Raw genomic sequence first — 11,828 nt, forward strand, 5'->3', positions numbered from 1 at the left:
AATACATTTTGCATTTGTGGAGTGGTGTTTGAATTGGTGGAATGAAAACATTGACAGGCATCGGCTAAATGTTCAACATGTAACCACAAATCACGCCGGTACAGTGAATTGTGATTCAAAGTCAACTTCTTTGTTTTTGGGCGAGTGTCTAAATGCAAAAGGAGACTCGTGTCGAGCCAGTTTATTGCCCTCCAGTGGCCATCTGGGGGAACTGCAACCATGCGTCCTGGAAAAAAGACTTGTCCTCAATCCCCGCGTTGTTTCATTGCAACAAAATTCTTGCCTGATTCTTTTGATGTAATTTGAAGAAAACCGAAACAGATCCACCATTTCGGTACACAAACACAGGAGATATGTGTTGCCTTTTTTCTTATTAAGCACAAACAAACATGTATACAGTATGTCCACCGACTTCTGATCGTATTTAAGTGAATATGCTAAGTTATTTTGTCAAGACTTTATGTAGATTTTTTGGGGGTGGTGGTCAAAATAATTATGATTTTTTTTTTTTTATAAAAAAAATGCATTTTGAGAGGCTTCAGCACCCCCACAATGGGCCTAACAATGCCATTGGATGCGACATTTGGATATATTAATAATGCTCCAAATACATCCAACAAATCTCACGACACTGCGATATCTGTGCTCAGTCATCAAAGCGTCACAATCTGCTATCGGTCCGTGCCTACTCCAAAGAGGGCGACCATTCCCCATCAGATCAAGTCGCTATGTGGTGGAAAACCCTTCGGGGCTGCAAATTATTTTCACCGTTCCCACGAGCGTGTCAACCTATCGGGTTGCACGTCACGCATGCAAAAAACCACCGCCGCTTGCGTGCAGTCCGATGGTCACGTTGAGGAGCCTTCCATTTGTGACCGACATGCAGCAGAAAAACAAGACTCAAATGCATCCATCTATATTTATTCCCAAAGATTGCATCCAGGCGTCCGGTCGAAAGAGCTGATGGGAATACATCAATAGTCTGCATGGATCCATTTTAGCATCTATGATGATGAAGGAGAAGGGGGAAAAAAAGCCATCCACATAGCCTGGTTTCTTCCTGTTGCTAGGTAACAGTGAAAGGCTTGGCACGCATAGCAGAGCTTCTGAAGCTGTGGATGGCCCCGGTGTACGTGTGTGTGTGTGTGTGTGTGTGTGTCATGAGAGAGAAACAGCACTGTCTTTCAGCAAGCACAAACTTAGCGATCCTTACCATGACACCTCCCCCGATTCTTTCTCACCAGCTGTGGAAGTCAGAGCGGTGTCGGTGATATTTGGGATGGTCTTTGATATTCTCGAGGTACTACCAAATAAACGTGTCTGGCGAAACGGATTTCAGACGGGAAGCTTGAAGGAAGACCTCTGTGAGAGGGAGAATCCATCTCATATTTGTCAGGAAGAGTGTTCTGGCAACCGGGTCAGGATGTAGCCCGCCGCCTGCCCGAAAGACGGCCGGGACACGTTCCGGCACGACCCCGACCCTCCTGAGGAAAAAGCGGTTCAGAGAATGGATGGAGTGAGATATCATTTCCTATGTTTCTCTTCCTTGAGTCATGAGGGTATTTTGTCCCAATTCCAACTCGAATTTCTTTTGAACAGAACCTCATTTTTAAAGCTCATGAAAATAGGTGCGATGCGAGGACGAGTCTTCGTTTCTATGTGTACGTTTCTTACAAGTCCAAATCTTTCGCTGAACGTGCCCCGCAAATTGTGTTGGCATTTATGTCGATTTTGACGGCGAGTGGTTGGCGTCGAAAGCGCTCAAAGATGGCCGACCTCACATCATGCATGGTGTCTTGACATCAACATCATTCGGCATGAAATCACTTTGAAATAAGCAGCAATATCTGGGGTCATGGAAACCCCAGCGGCTGGAAGCGTTCATTTCAGAAGAGGCCTGGGATTTTTTTTCCTGACGTCACGTCTCCTCTTCGCCGATTGGTTCAATTCGCTGTCTGTTTGTTCAGGTTTACCCCGCCTAAGAAATCAGATAGATTAGACTGGGACCAGACTCAATCGCTGCCGGTACTGCGATGAGTCTGCATTTCTAGGCTGCCGCTCACTAACTGGAAGAAATTCTGATCGCTTCTCAGTCCTTTTCATGATACTTTTGTAGTACCGTTACTAGTGATAATTAATAAAACTACAAAACTAACCTGAGTAAATGTAAATGTTACCTTAATGCGTTACTTAGTAAACCCTACCGTTGCTCCACGGGATGCAAAATAAATACCATCAAATTATACAAAATCATCATGCATACAAACAGAGAGTTGGATTGCTTTCAACAATATGTGTCATACGTATCAAAGCATTTACACAATACAGGGGGATTGTAGAAATTGATAATTTCTTCCGACAAGCTCTCCGTTTTTTTTTTGTTGTTGTTTTTTGCTGTGGATTTGTCTCACCGAGACTGCTACTTACACACCGGATCGTTGCCGAACCAAGCTCCCAATAGTGACTTTCAAAACAAAGGCACATTTGGCGCCTTCGCCTCAGCCTCAATGTGAAATGCATTCCTGATACACGGCCCTTTCTGAACGCCTGCTTCAAATTTCATGACTTTTGAAAAATGATACATTCGTGTCGTTGAAGTAACGACGACGTAACTCGTTGAAGGTCCGCTTTCAGACCGGCTATCAAATAACCGTGGCGGAGCATGCTCGCTTTTATTGTGAAAACCGTGAGCGGACATACTCGTGTTCACGCTAAGTGACGCTCCCTCGTTGCCGCCGGCTGCGAACAGGATGCTGTCAGGCCGAAAGGACGCAGCGACCGAGCGGATGGCGAGCCGAGCCGCATCCTTTGTTTTCCCGGACCCAACATCAAGGTAGGACCCTCCGACGAACGCGATGGCGACGCTAACCTGGCCGTCGGCCTACCGCCTCGTGACAGAAAGCGCTTCGCGCGCGGCACGTGGGACTTCTTAAAATTGCTGCGATGTCGGAAGACAGCCATTGTTCTCCGAACTGTCGTGCAGAGGCGACCGCTCGTTCACGTTCGCTCGCTACGGTGGAGTTTGATCGCGGAGAAGAGAAATAGCCCAAGTGGTGAGCGCGCGAGCTTTTCGCTTGCGGATGAAAGGTGTGCGCGTGCGTCGGCGCGGCGACGCGGCTTGCTTCCAGGCACGGCGGGCACTGTGATGTCGGTGAGGGGGTCGGCGTCGCTTTGCTGCATCACAAGCGCGTGCGCGCGCACGCGCGCGCAGGTATACTTTGTGTTTACGGCCTATCGGCCGCCGCCTAACGGCCGCACGATCGTCACCCGACACGGGTCCGACTGAGCTTCCGGTTTCCGTTTGCGAGCTCAACATCAACGCGGGAGCGCTCGCTTCTTGGATCGGACGAGGTGGCGCGGTCGGTCACCCCCCTCCCAACCCCCCTCCCGGGAATGTGTTTCGCATACCCCGACTAGGCGACTTTGGAGCGACTAAAACAGCAAACAGGCACTGCCAGCTTATTTCACGCCATGAAATCCAGGCTCTTAGCCGTTCGGGTTGGGCATCGTTTGGACAATTCCGCTTTCCGATTTTGGTTGTTCAATTCCTGACCATTCTCGAGTCCGATTCTTAAGAGAGAGAGAAAGGAGGGAGCTAACCATTTTTTGCATCCATAGTCCAATTAACTCCTCTGTCCTTTCCTGAACTTTTGACAGCCAGGCGAGGGCCGAATAAAGAGCCCTATTTTGATTTTGCAAAGTGGTGGTGAGAAAAAAAAGAAGGACCTCGTCATGACACTGACGGCTACAAAATGGGACGCCCTCACCTCCAGGACTGTGTTGAGAAATAAATTCTGTCCATAAAGGTTTTGAACAGAATCGGTGACAAAGGGGCAGTCATGGTGGAATCCGATCATCACTCAAAACTAATTTGACCAAATTGTGACATCGATCACATGGGGACCGAACTTTGGTCAGCCATCCTCCCGAAGCACATCCCAGCAGGACTGCCCAAGGGACACGGTCAAACGCAAAGCACATGCGGACCGGTCGGGCCAACTCCCGTGGACTGTGGAGTCGTCGAGCTGGTCCACTGTTCTGGATCCTCCTGAATCTGAGACTCGACTTCCCGACGAAACCTCCTCCATGGCACCCCTGAACTTAGCGGGGAGGCCGAGGCGTCGTGGGAACACGCTTGCACGGGAAGTGGTTTGGTGCGGGCGTGTTCTTCATTTCAGGGTGCCATGTCGCCGATGGTGGAGCTTTCCAGCGGGGCCCCGGCGCAAAGCCCGCTGACAATGCAGCGCTTCTTCTGTCGCCATTCATGATGACTAACGCTGGATCATTTAGTGCGGGCCAACACACGGTCGGGCCTTTTCCTGCCTCTGATTGGACTTTCGCTGGTTGGCCCGAGGTTGATCTGCTGAAAAGGTGTTGTTTTTTTTTTGCAGCTCGTTCTAAATGAGTAACACTCATATCTGTACTCAAAGCTAGACCACACATCTGAACACGGAATGAATGATGAATCGCATTTGCAATGTAGTCGCGATTTGATTTCTCATCACCAAGGCAGCGATTTGACTGGTATTGAGAGTGGAGGCGGGACGTTCGCAGCAAGCAAAGCTGCAACGCTGGCGCACGCTAGCTTGCGCTGAGCTTTCTGTCTCGCAAGTCTATTGACCGTACTTTTCGCCTGGAAATAAAAACCGAAAGTGTTTTCTGTCGTTTCGGCTGCCATGGCGTGATTGATGAGGCCTCCTCCATTTTCTTCCCTTTTATTTCTCCGCCTTTGCCTCTTTGTCTGCCGCTTTCCTGATCTAACTGACGGTTGGGAGGTTTAGCTCGGGGGATGTGACTGATTTGCGTCAATTGTGGACCCGCGAAGGCTCGAGAGACTCTTGTGATTGAAGGCTGTAGCGATAAGCTTGACGTAGCTCTGCCAGAATCGCATTTCTTGATTCCCCCTTAATCACAAAAAGAGTCCCTTCGGGCTTTCCGTGCCCACGGTGGACAAATCTTCACGATCGTCATCCCCTGAGCTTAGCCCCTAACCCAGGAGGGCAGAGAAAAACTCCCAAACCAACTGCATCTGGACGAAAGAAGGAGAAACCTTGAGAACGGGCCGCAGATGGCGGAATCCCCTTCTGGGAGGACCAGGCCGCAACATTTGACACAATTATGATACAATACAAAGTCCATCCTTAACAAGATGAAAACGCTGCAGGGACACGCCTCCTATTGGATAGGCAGCAAAGTCTGCTCACGGGACACACTGCCGTCCCAATCGAACGCTTTTCATTTTGGGCGATCCTGCCACCTCACACACACACAGAACGCACCCGCGGCACAACACACGCAGCAGCACACACGCAGTGAATGAGTTTGTCGACATGGCATCGAAAGAGTGAAGGTAGCTGACTGACAGCTCTGCGTAGCAGGGCCTCATTCAAACCGGGTTTACTAACTCAGCATGAAACGGGATTTTTAATCAGGGATCGAGATTCTCAATGGTACCAAAAAAAAAAAAAAAATCAAATCGAATGCATGAGTCGCCCACACTCGCTTGGCAGCTCACGATCCGCACCGTGAGCACGAGCTCATCCTCGGGCTTTGTTGAATACGCTGTACGTTGACAGCAATGTTAGATAATAGATTATTACGTAAAGCAGATTTCCTCCGTAGCATCTGTTCCTGATGGTCTGGTCCATACTTGAGTCAAACAGCTGCAGCTCGGATTTAGGCGCGAGTTGTTGTTGTTTTTTTTTGGGGGTTTTTTTGTGAAGCTTGGATGCTCGGAGGTTACGGGTGTAACTCTGGCATAAAAGCAGCTTGCAAAACCACACAATTAGGTGCGTTTGTGACAGGAAAGGCCCATTCTTAATACCGATTCCGAATACTGTCAACAATTCCCTGCCAGCCGTTTTTCTCCCAATTGGGAGAGCCGCTGCCCGCCATTTTGGATCATTTTCAAGGCTGACACGAAATGGAGTTCTCGAGCTGTAGAAGCATATGGAACCGACCAAAGCTTGAACCCTCGTCTTTCACCAGGAACCCCCCCCCCCCAAAAAAAATAACTTTTGACCTTTCTTTAGTAATCAGCAGCTGAAGATGTGGTCGTTTCTTGCAAATACTCGTTCCAAGGAAAAATCTGCGAAAAAGGACACCGCTGGAAGTTGTTGGCATTGTACTTTTTTGGTGGGGGGAGGGGGGCAGTTTGTTTCAGTTGTCGTTATGACCGAGTATTATTCACGTCGCGTTTGTTTCGCATCACTAAGTGGCTGTCTTGCTTAGCTCATGCGGATTGCAGGCACAACCCACTCGGTGCGCCTCCAAGAGCCAAAAGCCTGTAAGAAGATTAGAAGGAATCGGCCGGCGAGTTTGAGCTCGATGGGAGTCGGAGGTGACGTGGCGCTCGGTCTTTTCACTTTTTCACAAGACGCACGGCACTCCGCTGCTTCTTGCCGTCTTTGGCGTCCGAGGCAACACGGATTTGAGAAGCGGCCGCTCCGACGTTCATCGCGTCACGCGGTGGCGACGTTTTCGGTTGGTGCCGGAAGCAGACTCTGGGCGGGATGCTTCACCATCTGGTACTTTCAGGACTTTCCGTCGGACTGTGAACCGTACCGCCGCCGTTCTCGAGCGACGGCGTGGTTTTTTTAAACGACGATAGCGCATCTTGGGCCTCAGCCAGCCCAAATCGCACCACCTGAAGGCGCGCTCCCCAATCCTGTTTCCCGCTTTCAGCTTTTCTGCATCGCTTATCTCGGCGGGTGGGTGGGGGCGGACGTCGTCGACGGGGAACGTATCTGCTTAGGTTGAGATTCCCCGCCCCTCTTGCGCCGCCCGTCGCCGAACCTGTTTCCGTGACGCGGACGTTCATCGTTACGGTTTGGCTGCGGTCGTGTTAGCCCTCGTTGGCTGAAAGCGCGTCTTCCTCAACTGCTGCCTTCAATTTGCGTCGCGAGTTGTTGATAGGAAACCGTCATTGTGACTTGCGAGGGGGAACAATCAAACCCCGGCTGGTTCGTTGAACATGAAGCAGAGACAAAGCTACGGGATGTCATTCGGGAAATCGTCTCTTTTGACTTTTGTATCCCAAAGAAGGTACTGTACGTGCAAAGTTTTGTGTTTAGATATACAGTCAAACCTCGGTTTTCATCCATAATCCATTCCAGAAGGCTGTTCGAAAACCGAATTGTTCGAAAACTGAAACCACGCTCTTTTTAAAATAAAAATGTTTACTGAACACGTCTGCTCACAATGGAAAGCAACACGAGTAAGCGTCACTTCCTCGTGTAAGGAAGTAGAGAGGAGTCAAATGGTGCATTCAAGTGCGCTCAGTTCGTTCGAGAACCGAAATTTGTTCATCATCCGAGCCATAAAAAACTCGAAATTTTTGGTCGAGGCATTAAAAAATCAAAATTTTTGGTCGAAAACCGAATTGGTCGAGAACCGAGACATTCGAAAACCGAGGTTTGACTGTATATCTATAGATATATGTGTGTGTGTGTATACTGTACATCCAGTCATACCTCGGTTTTCGACCAGAATCCGTTCCAGAAGGCTGTTCGAAAAGCGATTTTTGTTCAAAGTCCCAAACTATTTTACTAGCCCATGATTGGGGGCTAATACACGATGCAGAAGTCGCATCAAAACAGTCACATTTGCGTAAATCACAACAAACACGTCTGCTCACAATGAACGCTACACGAGGAAGCGTCACTTCCTCGTGTAAGGAAGCCGAGAGGAGTCAAGTGGCGTATTCGGCGATGCCCACTTTGGTCGAAACGATTTTTTATTTTTTTTTCCGAAAAATATGAAGAATGATTTTCATGGCATCAAACCTCAAAGTGATATCGGTGTCGTCATTCTTCCGAATCGCTTCTCTGGCCACAGTAATACAACGCCGCTGAATCAGGTCTTGGTTTTGCCGTCGCTGATAGCAGACTGTGGGAAAACCTCTTCGTGCAAGTGAGCCTCATGGAAGATCATGTACTCGGGACATCTTCGTCTTTTGTCGCTGAGCGATTGTCAACGTTTGTGTTTTTGACTGCTGCAGGCGCTTCTGAGGAGGAGAAAGCGGCACACGACCAAGTGTGGAAAACCCAAGCGGTCGTCTCAATCCTCAAGCCAAGCTGCGATGCTCTGAAACGTCACAGGTATAGCTCTGCTAAGAACAGGTTGGCTTTTTTACTTCTTCGAACATGACGGCTAACCCGGCCGGCTGTCTGTTTTGTCGCTTTTTGCTCTCGTTTCAGACAGCGAGGAGCGCTGAAGCGAGGGTGTTGACTGACAGAGGGGGGTTACTTTTGCTTGACTCCCCGTCTTCTGGTATTCCTTCAACTCTGTCCGAATACTCCTGCACCGTACCGCGCACAAAGGCACACGTGCGCACGCGCGCGCACTTGAGCCTTGGAGCTTATCCTTGCTTGAATGGATCGGTCGGCCGTACCGCGCACAAAGGCACACGCGCGCACGCGCGCGCACTTGAGCGCATGCGCACGGCATTGCTCGTCTCTTCCGTTGGGCCTTGGAGCTTATCCTTGCTTGAATGGATCGGTCGCCGGCGACTCGCGCCGCCATCGACCGGTAGAGAGCAGTCAACGTACCGCTTGGAGTGTCACGCCGAAGTCTAAAAGCAAAGGTGTGTGTATACTGTACATCCAGTCATACCTCGGTTTTCGACCAGACTCCGTTCCAGAAGGCTTTTCGAAAAGCAATTTGTTCAAAATCCAAAACTATTTTACTAGCCCATGATTGGGGGCTAATACACGATGCAGAAGTCACATCAAAACAGTCACATTTGCGTAAATCACAACAAACACGTCTGCTCACAATGAACGCTACACGAGGAAGCGTCACTTCCTCGTGTAAGGAAGCCGAGAGGAGGCAAGTGGCGTAATCGGCTATGCCCAGTTCGGTCGAAACGATTTTTTATTTTTTTTTTCCGAAAAATACGAAGAATGATTTTCATGGCATCAAACCTCAAAGTGATATCGGTGTCGTCATTCTTCCGAATCGCTTCTCTGGCCACAGTAATACAACGCCGCTGAATCAGGTCTTGGTTTTGCCGTCGCTGATAGCAGACTGTGGGAAAACCTCTTCGTGCAAGTGAGCCTCATGGAAGATCATGTACTCGGGACATCTTCGTCTTTTGTCGCTGAGCGATTGTCAACGTTTGTGTTTTTGACTGCTGCAGGCGCTTCTGAGGAGGAGAAAGCGGCACACGACCAAGTGTGGAAAACCCAAGCGGTCGTCTCAATCCTCAAGCCAAGCTGCGATGCTCTGAAACGTCACAGGTATAGCTCTGCTAAGAACAGGTTGGCTTTTTTACTTCTTCGAACATGACGGCTAACCCGGCCGGCTGTCTGTTTTGTCGCTTTTTGCTCTCGTTTCAGACAGCGAGGAGCGCTGAAGCGAGGGAGTTGACTGACAGAGGGGGGTTACTTTTGCTTGACTCCCCGTCTTCTGGTATTCCTTCAACTCTGTCCGAATACTCCTGCGCCGTACCGCGCACAAAGGCACACGCGCGCACGCGCGCGCACTTGAGCGCATGCGCACGGCATTGCTCGTCTCTTCCGTTGGGCCTTGGAGCTTATCCTTGCTTGAATGGATCGGTCGCCGGCGACTCGCGCCGCCATCGACCGGTAGAGAGCAGTCAACGTACCGCTTGGAGTGTCACGCCGAAGTCTAAAAGCAAAGATTCCTCTTTGGGCACTTGAGAAAAGATTTGTCCGCGGTCGGGTTGGAGTCTCGGCGGCTCCTCGAGGCGTCGGTGAGGGGAGGGGCCTTGCCGGCTCTCTTTTCCACTTAGTGTCTTCATGTTTTGGGGGTCCTTCAGTGCCCCTGCCCTCTGTCAGTCCCCCCGCTCCCGCCGCCACCACGGCCGGCCACCCCAGCCGCTTCGTTGCCATGCCAACAGAGACCCTGTCTCCAGCTCTGCCAGATAGCAAAGCCGCTGGCGCCGCGACACCTTTCGGCTCCACCGTCCCCCTCCGAATCCTGAACAAGGGCCCGGACTACTTCCGGAGACAGGTACTGCTTCTTCACTCGGTGCAGCGCTCACTCAAACTTGACTGAAATCGCAACCTGATGGATTCATAAATTCATGAAACATCCTGCGGTCGGCATTTTTTTGTTGTTGTGGCGGGATTTTTTTTTTTCTTCCCGTTCCTGGCTGGTTCTTTGAGTCGTTTCACCCCATCAAGTCGTCTCCTTCTGGAAAAGAGATCAAAGCGCGTGTCCAGTCAGGATCATTAGCGGACAGTCACTCAGCCGCCGTGTCGCTATCGTATCAAAAGTGAAAAAGTTGTATCGGGACAACAGCCCCCGGTCGCGTTGCGGCGATCGTAGTCATTCGGCGGCGCAGACGGTTGGTTCGTTTACGACGCGCGGCAATGACGCGGCGCCCACGTCTCCATGAAAGGGCGAGATGGAAAAGCCTTGCCGATTCTAGTTGCATTGTGCGAGGAACTCCTCGAGCGAGGAAGCGATGGTTGTTTTTGCCCTTGCTCGCCGTTGACGTGGCACGTATCGGTTTCAGGTTGAACCCAACCCGAAGCGGCTCAGCGCCGTCGAGAGACTCGAAGCCGACAAAGCAAAGTATGTGAAGAGCCAAGAGGTGATCAACGCAAAACAGGAACCAATCAAACCCCCCGTTCTGGCCAAGCCCGCGACCGTTCACAGCCTTCAATCCAAGAGGACCTCCGGCGGAGTCCCTTTCAAAGCTTCCAATAACAACGCCAAGTCGGACACCTGCGCGCCGAGTAGCGCCGGCAGCAAACGGGAGAATTTAAACCTGGAGATCCTCAAAAATCTCCTCAACTCGTCGTCGTCTTCGGGCACGGGCTCCGAAGGACTTGGAGGCGGAGCCAAGAGTGCTGCCTGGATGAGGTCATCTGGGGGACTGACCAGGAGTTGGACGCCTTCCAGGTAAAAAGGGCAGTCGGCGCTACGCTTTTGGCTTGTCGGTTTTCCTGGCTCACATTGAATCAGAGGTGGCGCCGTTTCTGCGCCCCCAACACCGGGGGCAATGTTGACCAAAGGATTGTTCATTCGGAGATTCAAGTCAAAACGTGTACTCCTGCCATCTTTGTCTCAAATATATATAAATATGTATATAATATATATATTATAATAATATCTATCTATCGATCTATTGATCGATAGATAGATCTATATATAGATAGATAGATAGATAGATATAGATATCTATCAAAATAAAAGTAGAAATAGCGTTGACCTATTTTCAACAACACGAAAATTCCCAAAGGTCCTTCACCTTTGGCGGCTTTTGATGTCCGGCTTTCGGCTTGCACTTGATGCAACTCATTGAAGCCAATCGATTGCATTGGATCGATTGGAAGTGTGATGCCTGACGGCAGCCGCCGGGTGATCTTGAGAATGAATGTCGTCGTCTTTGCCGCTCTTCAACCGAATGCGCCCAAACGGTTTCAGAATGCTGCGACCCGTCAAAGGAGTTCATCCGGGGCCAAGTCAATGTCCAAACGTAAAGCCTCGCCGAGAACTGAAAGTAGGAACTCCCGCAAAACCAACAAGAGCCGAAAGCGTCCGACGATAATCCATCACGGTTTTGCGAAGCGCGGATGTGCGAACGCGCCCGGTCGGATTCGGGCGTTTGCCTCTCGTCCTTTTGACATGTAACCCTTCCGTTTCCCCGCCGAACGTGGTCCTCCCTTGTCTTTTTCACTCGAATGCGCCCGGTCCAAAGCCCAACGGCGTCGGATTCGGGCGTTTGCCTCTCATCCTTTTGACATGTAACCCTTCTGTTTCTCCGCCGAACGTGGTCCTCCCTTGTCTTTTTCACTCGTGTGTGTGTGTGTGTGTGTGTGTGTGTCTATTTGTCTCGCTCTCCTAGCACCGCGGTC

General features: G+C 50.3%; 1 protein-coding gene and 1 long non-coding RNA gene across 3 annotated transcripts in view; both read left to right on the forward strand.

Annotated features, from left to right (window-relative positions):
- Nucleotides 1-533: 533 nt before the first annotated feature.
- On the forward strand, nt 534-8,287 carry LOC109524185 (uncharacterized). Of its 2 annotated transcripts, none has more exons than XR_002169920.1 (3): nt 534-2,833; nt 8,000-8,120; nt 8,199-8,277. It is a non-coding gene; the product is annotated as an uncharacterized LOC109524185 (long non-coding RNA). The 2 variants fall into 2 exon arrangements; XR_002169919.1 differs by having other exon boundaries at nt 539-2,833; nt 8,000-8,099; nt 8,199-8,287.
- A 1,163-nt stretch (nt 8,288-9,450) lies between these two features.
- The window catches only part of fam110b (family with sequence similarity 110 member B), a 3,763-nt gene continuing 1,385 nt past the window's right edge, over nt 9,451-11,828 (forward strand). Inside the window, exons 1-2 of the mRNA XM_019883627.1 lie at nt 9,451-9,975; nt 10,484-10,872. Coding sequence (XP_019739186.1) covers nt 9,853-9,975; nt 10,484-10,872 — 512 coding nt within the window. The 5' untranslated portion in view covers nt 9,451-9,852. The remainder of the gene's footprint in view (nt 9,976-10,483; nt 10,873-11,828) is intronic.

The sequence above is a fragment of the Hippocampus comes genome, unplaced genomic scaffold (genome assembly GCF_001891065.2).
Source record: "Hippocampus comes isolate QL1 unplaced genomic scaffold, H_comes_QL1_v1.1 scaffold159, whole genome shotgun sequence".
NCBI lineage: Eukaryota > Metazoa > Chordata > Actinopteri > Syngnathiformes > Syngnathidae > Hippocampus > Hippocampus comes.